This window comes from Larus michahellis, chromosome 33 (genome assembly GCF_964199755.1).
Source record: "Larus michahellis chromosome 33, bLarMic1.1, whole genome shotgun sequence".
Taxonomy (NCBI): Eukaryota; Metazoa; Chordata; class Aves; order Charadriiformes; family Laridae; genus Larus; species Larus michahellis.
The window spans coordinates 53,069-75,070 of record NC_133928.1 but is presented as its reverse complement, the minus strand read 5'-3'; the positions used below and the strand labels follow the sequence as shown (position 1 = coordinate 75,070).

Sequence of the window (22,002 nt, the reverse complement as noted above, 5' to 3'; positions counted from 1 at the left end):
CCCGAAACCCCCCGCACGGCGCGGCTCCGCCCCCTCCAAGCCACGCCCCCATTTAAACCACGCCCCCTCACACACGACCCCGCCCCCTCGCTAAGCCACGCCCCCAAACACTAGACCACGCCCCCAGGGCTATTCCCCGTCTCGGTGCGCCCCCTCCTGGTGCTGCGCAGCGACCGCAGCATCCGGGATACCGGGGGGTGGGTGGGTATGGGGCAGCTATGGGGCTGGGGAGGACACGGACGGACGACAACCCCCTCAGAATGAGAGGGGAGCTGGGGCTGGGGAAGGCTGTGGGGCAGCTGTGGGGCTGCGGGAGTGGCTGTGGGGCTGTAGGCTGGGGTTGGGGGAGCTGTTGGGCAACTATGGGGCTGGGGAGGATGTGGACAAACCGACGACCCCCTCAGAATGGGAGGAGGGCTGGGGATGGAGGGGCTGTGGGGCAGCTATGGGGCAGCTGTGGGGATTGGAGGTAGACGACAACCAGCATGTGAGGGGCTGGAGGGGTTCAGGAGGCTCTGTGTGGGTCGGGGTGGGGGGGGGGGGCTTCATGTGGGGCTGGGAGGCGCCTGGGGGCCAAGAGCCCCACGGCACTGCCCCACAGCCGGGAGCCCCACAGAGCTGGCCCACGGCGCTGCCCCATGGATGGACTCACAGCTGCCCCACAGACAAACCCCAGCCCCACGGCAGGACGGGATGGGGCTGCCCCACAGTGGCTGCCCCATAATGCTGCCGCTGCCCCATAGCAGAGCCTCTTCCCCACGTTGGTGCTGGAGGGGAAGGGGAGGGCCAGGTTTGGGTCAAATTGGAGCCATTTTGGGGTTATTTTGACATAAAACCCCAGGGTGGTGCCTCCCCTGCCCCACTCCCAGGCACGAGGGGGGGGAGAGAAGCCATGGCCCCCCCCGTGCAGGGGGTGAGGCCTAAAGGAAGCCACACCCATTTGGGGGCGGGGCTCGATGAGAGACCAGCCCCCGATTGGTGTGGCTGCCGCTGGCCCCGCCCTCAGGGGGAGGAGCCAGCGCCGGGTCCTGGAAATGCCACGCCCCCGCTAAGCCACGCCCCTCCCGTACACCTGGGTCCCCCGGGGGGGGGTCGTGCTCCCCCTCCCCCTTTACTATTAAAAGGCGCCGGTCCCTTTAAGCCGCCCCCATTGTCTGCAACGCCGGCCAATCAGCGTGCGCCCCGGTGGGTGGCCGCTGATTGGCTGCGCTCCCAGCGCCTTTGCCTCCACCAACACCCCCGCGGACACGCCCTGATTGGCTGCGCTCCCTCCCCAATCCCTTCTCTCCCACCCCTGGAGCTTGCCGATTGGCTGCGCTTTCCTCTTTCCCGCCCCCGCCTACCCCCTCCCGGGCGGGCCCTGATTGGCTGCGCTCTGCCCTGTCAAGGCCCCGCCCACCCCGGGCAGGCGCTGTCCAGTGCTGAACCCGCGGCCGCCGCCATGAGCGGGGGGGTCTACGGCGGCGGTAAGGGAGAGGCGGGGCCTCGGGGAGGGGGCGGGGCCACACGCTGGGGGGCGGGGCCACCCTGGGAGGGGTGGTGACACCGGGGGGGGGACGACAGTGGGGACAACGGGGGTGGGGGGGAGAAGAACCCCGGGAGGGGAGGACAGAGGGGAACTGGGGGGACACAGTGACAAGGGGGACACACGACACCGTGGTTCTGCCCCCCCCTTGTTGTCACCGTGTCGTCCCTCCCCCGGTGTCACCGTGTCCCCCCCCCTCATCGGTGTCACTGTGTGTCCCCCCCCTCCAGATGAGGTGGGGGCTCTGGTGTTCGACATCGGCTCCTTCTCGGTCCGGGCCGGTTACGCCGGGGAGGATTGTCCCAAGGTGGGTGTCACCGTGTCCCCTCCCCTGTGTCACTTCCCCCCCCCGCCAATGTGTCACCCCCCCCAAATCGTGTGTCATCCATCCCCCCCTTCCCCCGCCTCCCCCGTGGCATCCCCACGGCCATTCTGGCCCCAAGGCCACCACCTGTAGGACAATGTCCCCATCATGGTTACACGGCCATGCCATCCCCATGTCCCCTAGGCCACCACTGCAGGCCAATGTCCCCATCATGGTGGCATCTCCATAGCCATGCTGTCCCCAAGGCCACCACACAGAAACTAATGTCCCCATCACAGTGGCATCTCCATGGCCATGGTGTCCCCCAAGGCCACCACCCATAGGCCAATGTCCCCACCATGACGACATCCCCATGGCCACACTGTCCCCACAGCCACCGCCCTCAGGCCAATGTCCCCATCATGGTGGCATCTTCATGGCCATGCTGTCCCCACGGCCACCACCCACAAGCCAACGCCCCCGACCCCACGGCCACACCGTGTCCCTCCGCCTTCATGTCCCCATGTCACCATGGTGGTGGTGACGGGGGTGGTGGCAGGCGGATTTCCCCACCACGGTGGGACTGCTGTCCCCTGAGGATGTGGCCCTGGAGCTGGACAGTGACAAGGACAAGAAGGGAGGGAAGGTCTATTACATCGACACCAACGCGCTGCACGTGGCCCGCGAGGGCATGGAGGTCCTCTCGCCTCTCAAGAACGGCATGAGTGAGTGGGGAGACCGTGGGGACACCTCCGGGGGGGGACATGGGGATGGGGACACCCTGCAGGCCATGGGGAACCCGTAGGGGTCATCACCTGGGGTTGGTGGGTCACCTCGTGGGGCCACCATGGGGTTGGGGTCACCCAGTGAGGGCCACCATGGGGTTGGGGGTCATCTCATGAGGCCAACATGGGGTTGGGACCACACAATGGGACCACCATAGGGTTAGGAGTCACCTCATGGGGCCACCACAAGGTTGAGGTCACCCAATGGAGGCCACCATGGGGTTGGGGGTCACCTCGTTGGGTCATTATGGGCTTGGGGTCACCAAATGGGGCCACCATGTAGTTGGGGTCACTCAATGGGGCCACCACGGGGTTGGGGGTCACCCACTACAGACCACCATGGAGTTGGGGATCACGTCTCAGGGCCACCACAAGGTTATGGTTACCCCACAGAGACCCACCTCTCCCAACCACCCCCCTGGACCCCCATCCCCGCATCCCCTCCACCCCAGTGTCCCCACTCACCATCCCTGTGTCCCCAGTCGAGGACTGGGAGTGCTTCCAGGCCATCCTGGACCACACCTACGGGAAACACGTCAAGTCAGAGCCCGGCCTCCACCCTGTCCTCATGTCCGAGGCCCCGGTAGGTGTCCCCCCAACCCGTGTGTCACCCCCCTCACCACGGTGGTGGGGTCCCCTGGTGTCCCCAATGGTGTCCCCACGGTGTCCCCTCAGTGGAACACGCGGGCCAAGCGGGAGAAGCTGACGGAGCTGATGTTCGAGCACTACAACATCCCGGCCTTCTTCCTCTGCAAGACAGCTGTGCTCACCGCGTATCCCACTGCTGTCACCCATGGGTGTCACCCACCTACTGACCCCCCCCCACCCACACACAACCACCCTGGCTGGGGGTGGGGGGATTGGGTGGGTCTAGAGATGGTTGGGTGGGTGCTTGGGTGCGTCTAGAGCTGGTTGTTGGGTCTGGAGGTGGTTGGGTGGGTGGTTGATGGGGTCTACAGGTGGTTGATTGCTCTAGAGGTGGTTGCTGGGTGGTTGGGTGGGTCTAGGGGAGGTTGGGTGTGTCTAGAGACGGTTGGGTGGGTCACGGGGTGGATGGGTGGGTGGTTGGTGGGTCTAGAAGTGGTTTGGGTGGGTGGTTGGTGGGTCTAAAGATGGTCTGCTGGGTCTAGGGGAGGTTGGGTGGGTAGTTGGTGGGTCTAGAGATAGGTGGGTGGGTGGTTGATGGGTCTAGAGGTGGTTAGGTGGATCTAGGGCTGGTTGGGTGGGTGGTCGGCTGGGTCTAGAGTGGGTTGGGTGCTGGGCTGGCTCGTTAGTGGGCAGCTGGGTCCTTTGTTTGGCCCGAAGGCTCATTACAGCATCATTAGCCCATTAATTGGCCGATTATGCGCCTGGGGGCAGGGGTTCCTGCCCCACCAGAGGACTGGGCGGGTGGCTGGTGGGACAACAGGCCGTGGCTCCTCGTTAGTGGGCCACCCCTCGTTAGCGAGCCCCCCTCGTTAGCGTGACCCTTGACGGCGGTGGCCCAGCTTCGCCAACGGGCGCAGCACGGGGCTGGTCCTGGACAGCGGGGCCACCCACACCACCGCCATCCCCGTCCACGACGGCTACATCCTCCAGCAAGGTAAAAGGGAGGGGGGGGGGGCGGAGCCAACGGCGAGGGCGTGGCAGGGGCACGGCCCAGAGGCCGGGGGGGGTGTCCCTCACCTGTGGGGGCCACCGTAGGCATCGTCAAGTCGCCGCTGGCCGGGGACTTCATCTCCATGCAGTGCCGGGAGCTCTTCCAGGAGATGAACATCGACATCGTGCCGCCCTATATGATCGCCGCCAAGGTTAGGAGGGGAGGGGGCGGGGGGGAGGGGGCGTGGCCAGAGAGAGACACGCCCACCCCCTGGGGAACAACCTATCAGAGAAGGGGAGGGTGTTGTTAAGCTCTGCCCCCCCCCCCCCCAGCCCCTGGGCTTGGCACTGGGAGGGGTGGCCTGGGATGGAGGCCACGCCCCTTAGGGCGGGGTTATCCCTTAGCTCCGCCCCCTGGGGGGGCAGCCCTTCCCCTTACCCCCGCCCCCTAAAGGGCCACACCCTATTGGCTCCGCCCCTTTAGGGCCGCCCCTTCCCATTAGCTCAGCCCCCCTTTAGGGGGCCACACCCCCTTGGCTCCGCCCCCCCCGGCCCCACCCACCTCATAGGCTCCACCCCTTCCCCTCAGCCCCGCCCCTTTAGGGCCCGCCCTCCCCCGGCTCCACCCCCTTCAGGGCACACACCACACACCCCCCCCCCCCCGGCTTTACCCGGCTCCATAAGCCCCGCCCCCACGAGCCCCGCCCCCTCAAGCCCCTCCCCCCGACCGAGGCCCCGCCCCCAGGAGCCGGTGCGGGAGGGGGCCCCCCCCAACTGGAAGAAGAAGGAGAAGCTGCCCCAGGTCTCCAAGTCCTGGCACAACTTCACCTGCAACGTGAGTTGGGGGGGGTTGGGGGGGCCCAGACACCTGGGTCCTTTTTTTTTGGGGGGGGGAGGGGTGTCCCAAATGCCTGAGTCCTTCGTGGGGGGGGGGGTCTGGGTCCCTGGGGACACCCTGGGGGGGGTCCCAGATGCCCGGGTTCACCTGGGAAAGGGGCGGAGGGCTGGATGAGAGGGGGGGAGGTGGATATTTAGGGTGGGCTTGGTGGGGAGGGGGGGGTCCCAGATGCCTGGGTGCCTTTTTCGGGGGGGGGGGGGGGGTCCCAGCCGCCTGGGTCGCCTGGGGAAGGGGGTGTCTGGATCCCTGGGGATACCCTGGGGGGGTGTCCTGGATGCCTGGGTTCACCTGAGGTGGGGGGCAGATCCCGAACACCTGGGTCCTTTTTTAGGGGGGGGGTCCGAACGCCTGGGTCCCTTTTTGGGGGGTGTGGGGGGTGTGGGACAGTCCCAAGTGCTTGGGTCCTCCCCCATTTTGTGCCCTCCCCCCTCCCCCAGGAGGTGATCCAGGACTTCCAGGCCTCGGTGCTGCAGGTCTCCGACTCCCCCTATGACGAGCAGTGAGTGCTGGGGGTGGGGGGGAGTTCAGGGGCGGTTTGGGGGGTTCCCCCCACCCCATAACCCCCCTTGGCCCCCCCCCAGGGTGGCCGCCCAGATGCCCACAGTCCACTACGAGATGCCCAACGGCTACAACACCGACTACGGGGCTGAGCGGCTGCGCATCCCCGAGGGGCTCTTCGACCCCTCCAATGTCAAGGTCGGGGAGGGTCCCAAGGATTTGGGGGGGTCCCAAAGGTTTGGGGGGACCCCTCTGACCCCCCCACCTTCCTTGTCCCTCCCCCCAGGGTCTCTCGGGGAACACGATGCTGGGGGTGGGACACGTTGTCACCACCAGCATCGGGATGTGCGACATCGACATCCGCCCGGTGAGTCCCTGCAGAACTGGGGGGGGATCTGGGGATATTTTGGGGGGGTTGGGGACATTTTGGGGGTGGCAGTGACCCTGTGTATATCCCTCCCCCCCAGGGTCTCTACGGCAGTGTCATCGTCACCGGAGGGAACACGCTGCTGCAGGGCTTCACCGACCGCCTCAACCGGGAGCTCTCCCAGAAGACACCCCCTGTGAGGGACTGGGGGGGGGGCCCAGGCGCCTGGGGGGGGAACCCCCCCTCTGTGGGATGTGGGCAATCTGGGGGGGACCCAGGCATCTGGGGAGGGGACCCCCCAAGGAATACCGGGGGGCCAGGAGGGACCCAGGCATCTGGAACAGGGACCCTTAACCCCTCCTTGTGGGATTTTGGGGGGGCTGGGGGGCACCCAGGTGTCCGAGGAGAGGACCTCCACCCCCTTTATGGGATTTTGGGGGGCTGGGGGGGGACCCAGGTGTCCGAGGAGAGGACCTCCACCCCCTTTATGGGATTTTGGGGGGCTGGGGGGAGGACCCAGGCAGCTGCGACAGGGATTCCCAACCCCTCTATGGGATTTTGGGGGGCTGGGGGGCACCCAGGTGTGCGGGAGGGGGATCCCCTTTTTGGATGGGGGGGGCCTGGGGGGTACCCAAGGCGTTCAGGACAGGGAGCCCCGACCCTTTTATGGGATTTTGGGGGACTGGGGGGGAACACAGGCACCAGGGAAGGGCATCCCCTCTGCGGGCCGTGGAGCGGCTGAGGCAGGGGAGGAACCAGACTGGGCTCCCAGTGGCTCCCAGTTGCCCCCCCTTTCACCCAGAGTATGCGCCTGAAGCTGATCGCCAGCAACAGCACCATGGAGCGGCGCTTCAGCCCCTGGATCGGGGGCTCCATCCTCGCCTCCCTTGTAAGGACTGGGGGGGGGGGGCGGGCATAAGTGGGGGGAAGGGGCCTGGATGCCTCGGACCCTCCCCCCACACGCCTCCCCCATTCTGTGTGTCCCCCCCCTCCCCTTTGTCTCCCCCCCCAGGGCACCTTCCAGCAGATGTGGATCTCCAAGCAGGAATACGAGGAGGGGGGGAAGCAGTGCGTGGAGCGCAAATGTCCCTGAGGCGGGGGGGGGGGACCCAGGCGTCCGGGGGAGTCCCCCTGCCCCCCCTTTCCTCTCACCGTTGGCGTTTCGGGGTCTATGAGAGAAAAAAAAACCAAACATTTAAAAAACCTCCTCAATAAACACCCCAAAAGGGGCAGAACCTGCCCGGCGGGGCCTGGTTGAGGCGCCGCCGCCGGAGCGGGTGGCTCGGGGAGGGGTTGGAGCCGGGGGGGGGGGGGGGGGAGGCCGGGGGGGGGTTTGTATTTTCATGAGGTGAAGCGGGGGGGGAGGGGGGGGGGGGAGGGTTTTTACCAATTTAGAAAGTTTTGGGTTTTTTTACCTCCACAGAAACGAAGGCGAGCGTCGCGGCGCGCGCCCCACCTCGCCGCCTTCCCGCCCGGCGGCCCCGCCCACTGCGCATGCGCGCGCGCGGCGCGGGGAAGGGGATGCGCGTGCGCCGTGGGCGAGGCGAGGCCGGGCACGACGCATGCGCGCGGCTCCCCCGCCCCCCCCGCCGCGGATGAGGGGCTACTGCGCGTGCGCAGGGGGAGCGGGCGGGGCCGCTCGTGCGTGCGCACCGCCGTCACGCGCCGCCGGGGCGGAGCTCCGCGCATGCGCGCTGCTCCGCGGGAGCCGTGCGGCGGCCCCACGTGGTCCCCGCCGCTCCGTTAACGGCGGGGGTGGGGTGGGGGGGGAAGTGGGGTGAGGGAAGGGATCGCCGAGTGATGTCATGAGCTGAGCGGTGACGTGGGCGAGTGGTTGAGGTGGTGGGTGGAGGGGGATCGGCCCTACAAGGGAGGGAGGCGCTCGCCCCAGCGCTGCGCATGCGCGGCTGCCCCGCGGACTCCAAATCCCGGCGAGCAGCGCGCGCTCCGAGGCCCCCCCGCCCCCCCCCGGGGAAGAGCCCACAGCGCGCCTGCCCCGCCGCGCACCTCAACCCCCTCGCCCCCCCCAAGACCCCCCCACCGCGCCCCGCTCACTCCCGCACCTCTCCCCGCGCCGGTGCCCCTCGCCCCTCTCCGTTCCCCCCGGGCCGCCCCTTCTTTTCCTGCCATCCGCGCAGGCACTCGCCGCGGCCATCCCCACCCCTCAGGCCCGGGGTCCTTGATGCGGGGCGGGAGGAGTGGCGGGGAAAGCGGCGGCCTCCTTTCTATTGGCCCGCTCCCCCGCCGCCTCTTCTCCCATTGGCTGGCACCCCCGGAGGAGGAAGGCGTGGCGCATCGTGGCCACGCCTATCGCTTATATAAACTCCGGCCGGCCGCCTCGCTCCCGCACTCGCGGGCGGGCGGCGGGCGCGGGAGGAGTCCCCCCTTCCCCCGGGCGGAACAGCGCCCCCTAGCGGCGGCGCATGCGCAAGGGAAAGCGGTCGCAGCGCGCTTGCGCGGCCCGCCATGGCGGCTGAGCCTGAGGCCTTCCTGGTCCCGCCGCCTCCTTCTTCGTCTGCTGCCGTTACCGGAGGCCGGGAGGAAGAAGAAGAAGCTTCACCCACCGTGGAGGCGCCCAGGCCGAGGAACGGCTTCAGGTCGGCGGGAGGAGGGAAGCGACGAAGCAGCTGCGGGGCCAAACAGCCGGCCTGGAAACGGCGTCGCCGGGCGGCTTCGGAATGCGGCCCGGTGCTTCCCTCCGAGTTCCTTTTAGGGGGAAACATCTTCGATCCGTTAAACCTCAACAGTCTGTTGGACGAGGAGGTGAGCCGGGCCCTCAACGCCCGCACCCCGCAGTCCTCCCCCCTCCCCGCCCGCGGTCGCGACCCCGTCGAGATATTGGTCCCTCGTGATATCACCGATCCCCTCAGCCTCAACGCACCCGGCGAGGGGCTGCGTTTGGCTTCCCCCGCCAAAACCACCCGCCGCCGCCATCGTCACCGCGGCCAACAGCGAGGAGGAGCCGCTGCTGCCACCGTTGCCGCTGTCGCCTCCGTCACCGATGAGGCTGCTTGTCCCCACGCTGTCCCCACCGCCACCCCGCCGCCATGTGCCACCGCCACCGCCTGCCCCGGCCGCCATCGCAAACGGCGACGGACTTGCAGTAAATCGGAAGGAACCCGCCCCCCTCCGGAAAAACCCAAACCCCCCGGAAAAACCCAGCAACAGCGTCAACGTCACCAAGTCCGAAAGTTCCAATACGGCAATTACTGCAAATACTACGGTTATCGCAACCCCGACTGCGAGGACGGGCGGCTGCGAGCCATGAGGCCGGAGTGGTTCGCGGGGAAGGAGGTGTTGGACGTGGGGTGCAACGTGGGGCACCTCACCCTCAGCATCGCCAAACGCTGGGGGCCCGCCCGGGTGGTGGGGTTGGACATTGATGGGGGGTTGATCCGTTCGGCCCGACAAAATATCCGGCATTATCTGTCGGAGGAGATTCAAGCCGAAGCGGCGGCCGGAGCTGGAGGGGAGAACGGCGCAGGAGGAGGAGGAGGGGGGCGGAAGGGTTTTCCAGCCGCTCTCTTGGCCAGTCGGGGTCCCATCGCCGCCCCCCGCCTGCCCCCCGACGGGCCCGGGGCTGCTGATTTCCCTCACAACGTTGTTTTTGTCACAGTAAGTTGGGGGGGACGGACACGGAGGGGTTTGGGGGGGGTTGGAAGGGGGTTTGGGGGGGTCTGAGGGAGTCACAAGGGGAATTTTGGCGGGTTGCAAGGTGTCTTGTGGAGCTCAGGTGGGGTTTGAGAGGGTCTGAGGGGGTCACAAGGGTTTTTTGGGGGGCTCAGTGGGGTTTGAGGGACTCGGGGACGTTTAAGGGGGTCAAAAGGGGTTTTTTGGGGCCTCACAGTGGGGTTTGGGGGGTGTCAGAAGGGTTCATATATTAACGAGGTCGATATTTGAGAGGGTCATTAAGGGTTTTGGGGGGCTCACAGTGGGGTTTGGGGGGGTTCAGATGGGATTTTGCGGGGAAGTGGGTTACAAGGCGTTTGGGGGGGCTCACAGTGGGGCTTGGGGGATGTTGATGGATTTGGGGGGATCCCAAGGGGTCTTGGGCTCAGAAGGACTTTTCAGGAGACATGGTGGGGTTTGGGGGGGGCACAGTGATATTTGGAGGGGATCTCAGTGGGGCTTGAGGGGGTCCCAAGGGGTCTTGGGGGGCACAGAGGGGGTTTTGGGGGGGACGTGTTGGGGTTTGGGGGGAGTCTCAGTGGGGCTTTACGGGCTCAGAAGGGGCTTGGGGGGGTCCCAAGGGGTTTGAGAGGGTCTGAGGGGGTCACAAGGGTTTTTCTGGGGGGGACACGGTGGCGTTTGGGGGGGTCCCAAGGGCTCTTGGGAGGCTCACAGTGGGGTTTGGGGCTCAGAAGGGGTTTTGAAGGGACATGGGTTTTGGGGGGGGTGTCACATGGGGGTTTGGGGGGCTCAGAACCCCCCACCTCTCAGTGGGGCTTGTACCCCCCCAGCTCCCTCAGTGGGGCTCAATATCTGCCCCCCACCCCTCAAAAACCCCTCTGTGGGACTCAGTGTGGGTCATGTGCCCCCCCCCCTTCCCCCCCCCCCCACTTCCCTGGGCCTCACCCTGGGGTACTGCCCCCCAGACCCTCCCCACTGCCTCTCCCCCATCCTTCCCCCCCCCCCCCCGCCCCATAATTAACTCCCCTCTAATTATTTGTGTGTGTTTCTTCACTGGGGCTCACCCTGGGGTGCTGCCCCCAACCCCTCGGTGCCGCTTCTCACACCCCTCTCCCCCTCCCCCCCCAGTAGTTCCCCCCTAATTAGCCCCCCCTTAATTATTATCCCCACCCAAATGGCTTGTCCCCTTCCCCGTAATCCCCCCTAATTAATTCTCTCTTAATTATTATTCCCACTTCTGGCTCTTTCAGTGGGGTTCACCCGGGGTTGCTGCCCCCAAACCCCCCCTCAGTGCCTCTCCCCCCACCCCTCTCCTCTCTCCTAACGAACGCTCCCTAATTAACCCTTGCTTAATTATTATCCCCACTCCCACCCTTTTCAGCGGCCTCACCCTGGGCTGGTGCCCCCCAACCCCCCTCTCCCTGCGTTTCCCCCCCCCCCCCCACCACCATACCCCCCCGCCCCCCCTCCAACCCCCTCTAATTAATTGCTCCCTTGCTAATTAATGCCCGCAGGGGAACTACGTGCCGGAGCGGGAGGAGGGGGTGCGCGCCCAGCGCCCCGAGTTCGACGTGGTGCTTTGCCTCTCGCTCACCAAGTGGGTGCAGCTCAACTGGGGGGACGAGGGGCTCAAGCGCCTTTTCCGCCGCGTTTACCGGCACCTGCGCCCGGGGGGGCTCCTGCTGCTGGAGCCCCAGCCCTGGGCCTCCTACCGCAAGCGCAAGGGGCTGACGGTGAGCGCTGGGGGGCTGCGAATGGAGGGGGGGGGGGACACACATTTTGGGGGGTTTATGGCTTATTTTGTGTGTGTCGTCCCCCCCCCCTTCTCTCTCCAGGAGACGACCTACAGGAACTACCAGCGCATCCGGCTGCGGCCCGAGCAGTTTCCCTCCTACCTGACCTCCCCCGAAGTGGGGTTCGACAGCTACGAATTGTTGGGGACCCCCCAGCACGCGGCCAAAGGTGGGGAGGGATGTGGGGGGTGGGGGGGGACCCCGAATTTGGGGGGGGGGGGTTTGGGGGTGTGGGGGGTGATTGTGGGGGTGGGCGGATGGACTTGGGTTCACAGGAAAAGGGGTCTTTGGGGGGGTGAAGTGTGGGGTCCGGATGTCTGGGGTCCCCTATTGGGATGTGGGGCAGGTCCCTAACAAGTGGGGCACCCCAAATGTGGCGGGGGGTCTGGGGGGTTCTGCGGTGGTGGGACCCCGAATTCGGGGGGGTTGGGGAGTTTGGGGGTGGTGGGACACTGAATTTGGAGGGTTTTGGGGGGGGTTTGGGGGCCGGTGGACCCCTGGGTTTGCGGGAAAGGGGGCAGTCTGTGGGGTGAAGTGTGGGGCAGGATGCCTGGGTCCCCTGGGGGGTGGGGGGACACCAAATCTGTGGAGTTTAGGGGGTGGTTGGGGGGCAGCTGGGTTGAGGGAAGGGGAATCTGTGGGGTGAAATGTGGGGCCTGGATGCCTGCGTCTCCTGTGGGTCTGTTCCTGCCTAATATGTGGGGGGGGGACAAGGACTTAGGGGGCGCCCCATAACCTCTCCTCCCCCCCCCCCAGGCTTCCAGCGGCCCATTTATCTCTTCCACAAGGGACGAGGCGACGCCTCCTGAACCCCCCGGACCCTGCGCCCCCCAAGTGTGGGGCAGGCCCTGCCGGGGGGAGCGGGGGGGGAAGAGGGGCAGCCCCTCCCTGTGCCCCCCCCCCCCCACCCCCCCAAGATGCCAAACGGGGGGAGGGGCTGCGTGTGCCCCTCCCCCACTGTTGGGGTGTTTTTCCCCCCTCCCCCCCCCCGCGTTTGCTGTGGTTTGATCTGTGCCCGGGGGGGAAGGGAATAAAGAACGCGATTGGTCAGGGGGGGTCGGTGTCAGGTTTTTTTTTGGGGGGGGGGGGGGGAACACTAATTTTGGGGAGTTCTCAGCCCGGGGGGTTCTATCTGCCGTTGTTTCTCTTCCTCCCCAAGGCGGTTTTTGGGGGGTTTTGTCCCTGTCCATGTCCGTCCGTCCGTCCCCCCCCCCCCCCCCCCAAGTGGTACTGTCTAGGGTGTCCGTATCTGCCGCCCCCCCCCCCCGCGATGGTTTGTCCCGTTTCCACGGTGATGGGGAGGCGGAGCCACCCGCAGGGGATGCTGGGAGTTGTAGTTTGGAACACACACCCCCCCCCCCGCAAAGGATGATGGGATTCTCCTCCAAAAGTGGGAGGGGCCTCACGCGAGACCCCGCCCACCCCACGTGACCCACACAAACACCCCTTCCCCCCCCCCAGAGAGGTTAGAAATGAGGATTTATTGGGGGGGGTAATTAGGGCAGTGGGGTAATTAGGGGAGCCCCTCCCCCCACTGCTGCAGCTTGCGGAACATGAGGAAGGTGGCGCCGGGGGGGTGGGGGAGGGGCCGGGGGGGGCCGAGGAGGGGAGGGGGGGGCAGCCAGGGCGCCCCTCCCCCCCGCCCCTCCCCCAACGCCGCCAGCGCTGGACCTGGAACCTGCGGGGGGGGGAGGGGGGCCGTCAGCACCGGGGGGGGGGGCGGGGAGGGGTGTCCTTTGGGTGGGGGAGGGGCGGGGGGGGTGCCCCGGGGTGGGGGTGTCTCACCTTGGGTGGGGGAGGGGCACCCGCCCTGCGCGGCCCGGGTGGGGGGAGGGGCACGGCCAGGCTGACCAGCCCCCGGTAGAGCCGCTGCTGGGGGGGCAGGTTCATGGCTGCGGAACGGGGCGGAAATGGGGGATTTTTGGTTAAAAATGATGAAAAGTGGAGCGTTGACCCCCCAAAAAACCCCCCAAAACCCCGACTCACCGGCGGCTGCCGCCCCCCCCACGGCCCGGCGGGCGGCGAAGGAGCGGCCCAGGAGGGCGGCGGCCGCTCGGGGGGGGTCGAAGGGGCCCCCCGCCCCTCCCCCCACCCCCGCGAGGCTGCTGTGGGGGGTGGGCGTGGCCAGGGGGGCCCCTCCCCCCTCCTCCTCCTTCCCAGAATGCACCGCGGGGTCCGTCTCCTGGAGGGGGGGGAAGACACTGAGGCGGGGGGGGGTCAGGTCGCCATATTTCTCCTCCCCCCCCCCCCCCGTTTTTAGGGTCCCCCCAAGTTTTTGGGGGTGTGTCCCCCCGGCATCGTGGCGGCAGACACGCCCATTCCGGCCACGCCCCACCCCCCCCCCGGGCATCGCCCTCCCCCAGATGGCGGCCCCCACATGCACCGACCTCACCGAGATGGTGGCGCCCTCGCGCGGCCCCGGGTTCGAGTCCCGCCTCCGCCAGGACCACACCCTCCCCCCCCCCCCCCCCGCCATTGCCGTTACTCCCCAAAATTGGCCACGGAGCCACTTAATTAACCACGCGCCCAAATTACGCACGAGTCTCCCTTAATTAACCAGGAGCTCCCTCAATGAGCTACAATCTCTCTGCAGTTAATCCAAAATCCCCTTAATTAACCACGACCGTTCCCCCAATTAACCACAAAACCTCTTAATTAGCCACAGCCCCCCACACGGGACCCCCCCGGGCCCAAACCGCGCCTCACATGGGACCCCCTGATCCCCCCCCCCCCATGGGAACCCCCCCGGGAACCCCCCCACCTCCCCTGGGACCCACAGACGCACCCCCCCGGCGGACCCCAAAATCTGGGCCCCACACCCCAAACAGCCACCCCCCCCCCACCCCCCCCCCCCGGTTGCAAGGACCCATGTGTCTGGGAACTGCCCCTCCCCCACCCCAGGGGACCCAGGCGTGGGGGGGGGAGGGGCCTCACCGGAACCGGCTCCATCTGGTCCTCGGCGGCTGCTGTCAGGGTGGGGGAGGGGCGTCAGATGGACACAGCCCTTCCTCCCCCCCCCCCCCCGGCATCTGAGGGGGGGGGGAGGGGCAGAGGTCCATTTTCTTCCCATTTCCATTCGTTTTGGGCCCTGGGGAAGGGGGGGGAGGGGAAGTGCCGCCCCTCCCCCACACCTGGCCCAGCCGGAAGTCCCGCCCCCCCACCTGCCACAACAGGAAGCTCCACCCCCCGCCCATACCTATCCCAGGAGGAAGTCCCTCCCCCCCACCTGCCCACCCGGAAGTCCCACCCTCCCAGGAAGCTCCTCCCCATAACCCCCCCTTCAGCAGTCCCAAACAGGAAGTCCCGCCCCCCTCCCCAGCCCAAGCTCGGAAGTCCCACCCCCCCTCCCATACCAAAACCCGGAAGTCCCACCCCAAACCCGGAAGTTCGCCCCCCCCACAATCTCCCCCAGAAGTCCCATCCCCCCCCCTTCCACCACCCCAAACCCGGAAGCCCCACCCCCCCCGGAAGTCCCGCCTCACACCCCCTCCTCTTCCCGTCTCAGCCAATCCCAGCTGGCAACAGAAAGAGGGCGGGGTCAGCGATGCGGGAGGGCCGTGGCCAAACCCGTGCCCCGCCCACACCGGCCCCACCGGAGCGCGAGAATCCCGCCGGCCGCCGCGGCGGGCGGGTGAACCCGGAAGTAACGGCAACCGGAAGCCGGACTTCGGGGGGGGGGCGTGGCCGCGCTGGGCGTCGCGACGCCTTTACGGCGTCGCGACGCCCAGCGCGGCCACGCCCCCCACAAACCACGCCCAGAGGGGGCGGAGCCCCAGAGAAGCCACGCCCCCGCCGCCGCCCGCCTGCGCAGCGTCCTCCCCGCCGCCAGGGGCCGCTGTGGCCGCCCGGACGCTGCGTCAGCGCCATGGAGCGGCGCGGGCGGGAGGCGGGAGCGACCGGTATGTTGAAATATGGGGGGGGGGGAAGGTTTAACGGGGCCCCTCCCGTTAAACGCCCTCTCTCCCCCCCGCCTCTGCTTTCCCCCCTGTCCCTCCCCAGGCCGGTAGAGCCCCGCCATGGGTCGCCGCCCCCCGTGAGGCCCCGGCTCCGGGGGGGTGTTGGCGGGCGGTTGGGGGAGGGGGGGGGGGGGAAGGAATTGTCCGTGATTCTACCCCCCCCCCCCGCCCCCACGGACACCCCCCTCCGCCATCCTGCGACCCCCCGCCCCGGGAGAGGAACCGGAGAGAGGTAACGGGGCGGGGGGGGACGCGGGCGTCCGGGCCCACCTTGGGGATGGGGGGGGCCCGTTCGTGAGGGCGGGGGGGACGGACGGGAGGGGACAGAGGGACCCGGGCGTGCGGGGTCAGGGGTCCCATGGAGGGGTGGGGGGGTGATGGAGCGGACCGAGACGGGCCCACCGTGCGGGGGTAATGGGGGGGCACACCCAGGCCGCCGGGCCCACCTTGAGGGGGGGTGTTGATGTGTTGACGGGGGGGGGGGGATAGTGCTAATGGGGGGTCGCACAGACCCAGCCGTCCAGCGGGTGGGGGGTCCCATGGGAGACACTGTGGAAGGATGGGGGGGACTCAGGCGTCCAGGAGGGGACCCAGGCGTCCGGGCCCACCTCGGGGACGGGGGGGACGGACGGGGGGGGGGGTTTGGGGTGTGATGGAGGGACACAGGCGTCCGTGGAGGGGGATGTCCCATGGGGACCCTGGGAGGGGTCGGGAGGGGACCCAGTTGTCCAGGGGGGACCCAGGTGTCCGGGGAGGGGGGGGATGTCCCATGGGGCACACCAGGGATGGGGGGTGTGGGGAGGGGGTGTGCCCCATGGGGACACTGAGAGGGGGTGCCCCAGGGAGCCAGAGCGCCCCCCCGTACCCCCACCCCCTCCACCCAGGGATGAGCGCCCCCCCGCGGTCGGAACTGGCCGCCGCCGCCGCCGCCGCCCTCCTGCGGCTGGGGGAAGAGCGCCCCCCCGCGGCCGCCGCCATGAACCTGCTCACGCGCAAGCCCCGCCCCGACTGGCGCCCCCCCCGCGAGGAGGAGCCGCGAAAGGGGTGGGCGGTGGGGGGGGGGGGGGGGTGGGGTGCTGTCGGTGGGGTTGGGGTCCCGGGGGGCTGGGGGGGGGATTGAATCCTCTGGGGCGGGACGGGGGTGGGGGGAGGGGTGTGTCTGTGGGGTTGGGGTCCTGGGGGAGTGAAAATGGAGGGGGGGCTGGGGTCTCCCCTGCACGCAACTGACCCCCCCAGGGTGGGTACAGTCGGGGACGGGGGGTCCCTGGGGGGCTCGGAGGGAGGGGGGGTCCCCAGATATTTTGGGGTGCCCCCTGAACCCCACAGGGGAGGGTCAAGGTGGGGGTCAGGGCATCCCAAGGTGGGTTGGGGGGGTCCCCATGTATTTTGAGGTCTCCCCTGACCCCCATTCCCCCCCCCAGGGCCTCCAAGGCACGGGATGGGGGGTCCCTGCGGCGGCCCCTGCGGGTGGGGTTCCTGACGCTGCCGGCCCCCCAGGAGCGGGGACCCCGGCCCTGCCCCCCCGGCATGGCCCCCCGCTCCCTCTCCTGCCACGCCGTGGGGCTCCCCGACACCGGGGGTGGGCTCCCCCGAACCTCTGGCCCCCGCCCGGGGCCCCCTGAGGGGAGGGGGCTGGAGGCACCCCCTGCCAAGAGGGGCGGTGAGTGGGGCAGGGGTGGCTGGGGGGGTTATGGGGTGTCATGGGGTCTGGGGGGTGTGTGGGGGGGGCTGGGGGAGTATGGGGGGGGCTACAGGGTGTTTTGGGGGACTGGGGGGCTGTGGGGGGCAGGGTCTTACAGAGGGTGTCGGGGGTTACGGGGTGCTGGGGTGTGTTTTGGGGGGCTGGGGGAGTTTGTGGGGATTATGGGGTGTCGGGGCAGCTGGGGGTGATGGGGGGCTGTGAGGGTTGGGGTACTGAGGATTTTGGGGGGCTGTGGGGTGTTTTGTGGGGGCTGGCGGGAGTACTGGTGTATGGGGGGCTGGGGGCTTGCGGGGCTGGGGGGTATTTGGGTGGGCTGGGGGGTAGTTAGGGGGAGGCTGTGGGTTGTTTTGGGGGTGTTGGAGGCTGTGGGCCTCATGCTGGGGGGTGCGATGGGGCAGGGAGGGGGGCAGAGGGGGTTATGGGGCAAAATGGGGCAGGGAGGGGGGTAACACCCCAACGACACCCCCATTTCTCCCCTCAGGCGCCCCGCGGGGGGGCTGTGCGCGGCAGACGCCCCCCCCGAAGCCCTCTCGCAGCCCCCAGACCCGCCTGTCAGCCGGGCCCCCCCCTGCCGCCCCTCCGCCCCCTGCCCCCTCCTCCACCTCCGAGGGGGGGGCGGGGCCCGGGGGGGGGGAGGGAGAGGGGGAGGAGCCCGTCTACATCGAGATGGTGGGGGACGCCCGGCGGGGGGGGGGAGGAGGGGTGGGGGGTGGGGGAGCCCCCCCCCTTCCCCAGCCTCCCCCCCCCGAGGAGCCCGAAGCCATTTACGAGGAGATGAGCTGCCCCCTCCCCCCTGGGGAAGGCCACGCCCCTTTTCCCACAGTCCACGCCCATTTCTCTGCCGGCCACGCCCCCTTCCCCACCACCCATGTTCCTTTTCCCACGGGCCACGCCCCTTTTTCCGCGGCCCACGCCCCCTTTGCAGCCGGCCATGCCCCTTTCTCCGTGCCCCCCCCCTTCCCCAACCTCCTCACCCCCCGCCCCCCGCTGCTGGCCACCCCCCCGCTCCCCCCCGAGGGCTCGCGCCTGCCCCTCCCCCTCCCCCGCCGCGAGCCGCCCCCCCCCGGCCGCGCGAGGAGCCACTCCACGCCCCTCCCCCACCCGGGGGCCGGGGGGCGTGAGCGGGGTGGGGCGGGGCTTGGCGCTTTGCCCCTCCCCCCGCCGCCAGCAGAAGCCCCGCCCCCTTCCGGGAAACGCCCCCCCGCCTACGACAGCCTGCGGGGGGGCGGGGCATCAGGGGGCCCCGCCCCCTTGCGCGAGGAGGAGCCACACCCCCGCCGAGGGGGCGGAGCTGCCCCACGCCGTGGGAAAGAGGCAGAGAGTGAGTTGACTGCAGGAGGGCGGGACTTCATGAGGGCACGCCCCCCGTGGGCGGGGCTGGCTGCTGGCTCCTCCCCCTCAGGTGGGGTGGGTGGGCTCTAAGGGGACACGCCCCCGGGGTGCAGTTGGCCGGGTTGGGGAGGACACGCCCCTGTGGCTGGGGTGGGCAGGCCGTGGGTGTGGGCACGCCCCCTCGTGGGCGGGGCTGAGAGCTGGCTCCTCCCCCCTCAGAGGCATCCGAGCCCCCCCGGGAGGAGCGGGGGGGGGCGGGGGCAGTGCCCCCCCCCTCCGGGATCCCGGTGCCACGGGGGCGGGCAGGGCTGCCCCTCCCCCTCCCCTGCCAGACCTTCCCGGCCTGTGGGCGGCCAGCAGGTGAGCGGGGGACGCTGAGGGGGGGTACAGGGACCAGGGGGGGCCATGTGGGAACAATGGTGGGGGGACACAGGGGCCGGGGGGGGCCGGGGGGGACACTGGGAGGGGTGGGGACAATGGTGGGGGGACACAGGGCCCGAGGGGGAGGGACACAGGGGACAGGGGGAGGACGCAGGGACCTGGGGGCGGGACACACTGGGGGGGCACGTGGACATGGGGGGGACACTGGAGGGGGACATGGGGACATTGGAGAGGGGGACACCGGGACCTGGGGGAGCAGATTGGGAACGTTGCGGGGGGGTGTAGGAATCTGGTGGGGGCACAGAGACATGGCGGGGGGGGGGACAGGACACAGGTCACACTGGGTGACAGTGTGGGGGGAACGTGGGAACACTGAGGGGGGGCACAGAGACCTGGGGGGGGGCGACACTATGCGCAGGGCAACATAGGGACACTGGGGGGGGGGGTGTTGTGTGACACGGGGTGACAGCGGTGCCACCGTGTCCCCCTGACACACATCCCCCCCCCCCGCAGACCCCCCCGGGGGGCACCGCCTGGGTCGCTCGGCCTCCACCTCGGGGGTTCGCCAAGCTGGGGCCCCCCCGTTCCCCCGCGGAGCCCCCCCCACTCCCCGTCCCCTCTCCGGGGGGGTCCCCAGTAGCGGAGGGGGGGTCCCCATTAGCGGGGGGGGGATCCCCGTTCCCGGAGGGGGGGTCCCGGCCGCCCCCCGCCCGCGGGACGGGCAGTTGCAGGAGGTGATCGACCGAAAACGCTGCGTTTGCACCGAAATTAAAGCGCGGGGGGGGCGCGGGGTGGGGCTGTGCAAACAGGAGAGCCTGCCCCCCCTCCCCACTCCGCCCCCCCCTGCCTGGAGAGGGGGGACACATGAGGGGAGACCCCCTCCCGGGACTCCCCCCAACCGCCGGTCACACACCGTGCTCTGGGACACGGCCATCTGACACCCAGCCCCCCCCAAAAAAGTCTTGGGGTGCCTGGAGCATCCCTGACACCCCCCTCCCAGAAAAAAGCCCGCCCCCAAAATTGAGGGGGGCGGTGTATGTAAAATCGAGGGGGGGGTCCCCAAGGTAACAGGCTGGGTCCCCAAAGTCGAAGGGGGGGCCCCAAAGTCAAGGGGGGGCCTGAAATGGAGGGGGAGATCCTCAAAATGGAGGAGGGGGCTCCTAAATCGAGGGGAGGGTCCCCAAAATTAAGGTGGTTGTACTTAAAATAGAGGGGAGGGTCCCTAAAATGTAGGGGAAGGGTCCTCAAAAATGGAGGGAGGGGCTCCCAAATTGAGGGGGGGTCACAACACGGCTGGGCCGGGTTAGGGGAGGATTTGGGGGGGGGGGGGCTGGGTATTTATGGTACATTAAGGGCCCCCCCGTAGTTAAAAGGGGGGGACACACCTCTAAAGGGAGGGGGGAGGATGGAGACACCCCCCCCATAAGGTAAAGGGTCCCCCCATAAAGGGAGGGTTAAGCCCACCAATAAGGGGGGGTGTCAGAGCCCCCCTATGAAGTGGGGGGGGCATTAAAGGGGGGTAGAGCCCCCCAAGAAAGGGGGGGCTCACCCTCATAAAAGCGGGGGTCACCCCGCATTAAGGGGGGGTCCAGCCCCCCCCCCCAGAAAAGGGGGGGCTGCTGTAACTGCTTTGCAAATGTATTTATGGGGGGAGGGGATCATGGGGGGGGGTATTTATGGGGGTGCATCCACGGTCGAGCAGGGTTTTGGGGAGGTTTGGCTCCGGGGGGTCCGCAGTGCGGCCTGTGGGGGGGGGGGGATTTGGGGGAGCCCCCCCTCCAATGGGAGGGGGAGAGAGGAGGCGGGGGTCTCCCCTGGGATTTTGGGGGGGGGTTTACCATTGGGGGGGCAATGGGTCCCCCCAACCCTTTCCTGGGCCCCCCCCAGCCCCTCTGTGCCTCGTTTCCCCCCCCCTTACCAGAATTGCCTTCGTCCCCGCGGGGTCCGGGGGGGGCCCCAAATTTGGGGAGGGGGGGTTGGAAAATGGGGGTGGGGGGGGAGGTCTTTTGTAACGTGGTTCTGTGCACTATTAAAGAAAGAAGCAGCTTGAAGCTCTTGTTTGGGGGGGACACCCCAATAAGGAGACTGAGACCCCCCCACACACCAAATCCCCTCCCACAATGGGGGGACACACACGAAATGTGCTTGGAGTGGGGGGAGAATAATAGGAATTTGGGTGAAAACAACCAAAAATGAGGCGCCCCCCCACGTGTCTGGGGTTTAAAGCACTTACTGAGGGGGGGAGGAGGTGTTGGGGGGGGGAGACCCTAATGAGGGGACCGGGACCCCCCCAGACCATCCACTGACACCATGGGGCGGGGGAGAGAGAATGTGCCTGTGGAGTGCGGGGGGGTAGAAATAATAGTGAATTTGTGTGAAAATGAGCCAAAATGAACAATTACTCCTGTGTCAGAGAATAAAACACTTAGTGGAGATGGGGGGAGGCGCAGGGGTGGGGGGGAGGAGACCCCAATGAGGGGACAGAGACCTCCACCCTGTTCCCTCACACCATGGCAGGGGAAACACAATGCATGTGTGAGAATAATAGTGAATTTTTGTGAAAACGACCCAAAATGAACAATTTCCCCCTGTGTCTGGGGATAAAACACTCACCGGTGGGGGGAGGAGGCACTGAGTCGGGGAGACCCCAATGAGGGGATTGAGACCCCCCCCAGACCTCATTCCCTCATAGAAGAGCGAGACACAATGTAGGGGGGGAAATAATAGTGAATTTGTGTGAAAAAGACCCAAAATGAACCTTTTTCTCCTGTGTCTGGAGTTAAATCACTCACTGAGGGCTGAGGAGGCGCTGGGGGGGGGGGGAGACCCCAATGAGGGGACCAAGACCCCCGGTATCCCATCCCCTCACACATGGAGGGGGCAAACACAATGAGTGTGTGGGAATAATAGTGAATTTGTGAGAAAATGGCCCAAAATGAACATTTTCTCCCTGTGTTCAGGGTTAACCACTCACCGGGGAGGAGAGGAGGCACTGGGGGGGCTGGTAGATCTCAATGAGACCCCCCCAATATCCCATGTGCTCACACGGGGGGGGGACACAATGTGTGTGTGTGAATAGCGAATTTGTGTGAAAACGACCCAAAATGAACCATTTCCTGCTGTGTCTGGGGTTAAACCACTCGCTGGGGGTGGAGGCGGGCGCTGAGGGGTCTCCGAGGCGGGGGAGAAGACCCCAGTGAGGGGACCAAGACAAGCCCCCCATCCCCTCACACCACGGCGGGGGGGAAATAAT

General features: G+C 67.9%; 3 protein-coding genes across 3 annotated transcripts; all 3 read left to right on the top strand.

Moving 5' to 3' along the window:
• The first annotated feature begins 799 nt into the window (after positions 1 to 799).
• LOC141735408 (actin-like protein 6B) lies at positions 800 to 7,194 on the top strand. The gene is made up of 14 exons (XM_074568103.1): positions 800 to 1,466; positions 1,756 to 1,832; positions 2,389 to 2,554; positions 3,097 to 3,197; positions 3,290 to 3,387; positions 4,102 to 4,196; positions 4,298 to 4,404; positions 4,938 to 5,027; positions 5,528 to 5,589; positions 5,672 to 5,786; positions 5,875 to 5,955; positions 6,056 to 6,151; positions 6,758 to 6,844; positions 6,968 to 7,194. The coding sequence occupies exons 1-14, from the start codon at positions 893 to 895 to the stop codon at positions 7,046 to 7,048; spliced, it is 1,830 nt and encodes a 609-aa protein (XP_074424204.1). The 5' UTR covers positions 800 to 892; the 3' UTR covers positions 7,049 to 7,194.
• A 1,113-nt stretch (positions 7,195 to 8,307) lies between these two features.
• On the top strand, positions 8,308 to 12,428 carry MEPCE (methylphosphate capping enzyme). The gene is made up of 4 exons (XM_074568108.1): positions 8,308 to 9,570; positions 11,100 to 11,318; positions 11,421 to 11,547; positions 12,135 to 12,428. Exons 1-4 carry the CDS (start codon positions 8,422 to 8,424, stop codon positions 12,185 to 12,187), a joined length of 1,548 nt encoding a protein of 515 aa, XP_074424209.1. The 5' UTR covers positions 8,308 to 8,421; the 3' UTR covers positions 12,188 to 12,428.
• Positions 12,429 to 15,140: 2,712 nt separating this feature from the next.
• NYAP1 (neuronal tyrosine phosphorylated phosphoinositide-3-kinase adaptor 1) lies at positions 15,141 to 20,392 on the top strand. Its single transcript, XM_074568119.1, has 7 exons — positions 15,141 to 15,277; positions 15,378 to 15,566; positions 16,219 to 16,378; positions 16,756 to 16,994; positions 17,518 to 18,357; positions 18,588 to 18,728; positions 19,263 to 20,392. Exons 3-7 carry the CDS (start codon positions 16,221 to 16,223, stop codon positions 19,685 to 19,687), a joined length of 1,803 nt encoding a protein of 600 aa, XP_074424220.1. The 5' UTR covers positions 15,141 to 15,277; positions 15,378 to 15,566; positions 16,219 to 16,220; the 3' UTR covers positions 19,688 to 20,392.
• Positions 20,393 to 22,002: the final 1,610 nt, after the last annotated feature.

Bases quoted from the DNA above. Each gene is read 5' to 3' on its own strand.
- NYAP1 (XM_074568119.1), top strand. From the start codon at position 16,221: ATGAGCGCCCCCCCGCGGTCGGAACTGGCCGCCGCCGCCGCCGCCGCC. The intron at 16,379-16,755 runs GTGGGCGGTGGG...TCCCCCCCCCAG, and splicing joins GAGGAGGAGCCGCGAAAGGG to GGCCTCCAAGGCACGGGATG. The intron at 18,358-18,587 runs GTGAGTTGACTG...CTCCCCCCTCAG, and splicing joins CCGTGGGAAAGAGGCAGAGA to AGGCATCCGAGCCCCCCCGG.
- MEPCE (XM_074568108.1), top strand. From the start codon at position 8,422: ATGGCGGCTGAGCCTGAGGCCTTCCTGGTCCCGCCGCCTCCTTCTTCG. The intron at 11,319-11,420 runs GTGAGCGCTGGG...TTCTCTCTCCAG, and splicing joins GCAAGCGCAAGGGGCTGACG to GAGACGACCTACAGGAACTA. The intron at 11,548-12,134 runs GTGGGGAGGGAT...CCCCCCCCCCAG, and splicing joins CCCCCAGCACGCGGCCAAAG to GCTTCCAGCGGCCCATTTAT.
- LOC141735408 (XM_074568103.1), top strand. From the start codon at position 893: ATGGCCCCCCCCGTGCAGGGGGTGAGGCCTAAAGGAAGCCACACCCAT. The intron at 4,197-4,297 runs GTAAAAGGGAGG...GGGCCACCGTAG, and splicing joins CGGCTACATCCTCCAGCAAG to GCATCGTCAAGTCGCCGCTG. The intron at 5,590-5,671 runs GTGAGTGCTGGG...GCCCCCCCCCAG, and splicing joins GACTCCCCCTATGACGAGCA to GGTGGCCGCCCAGATGCCCA.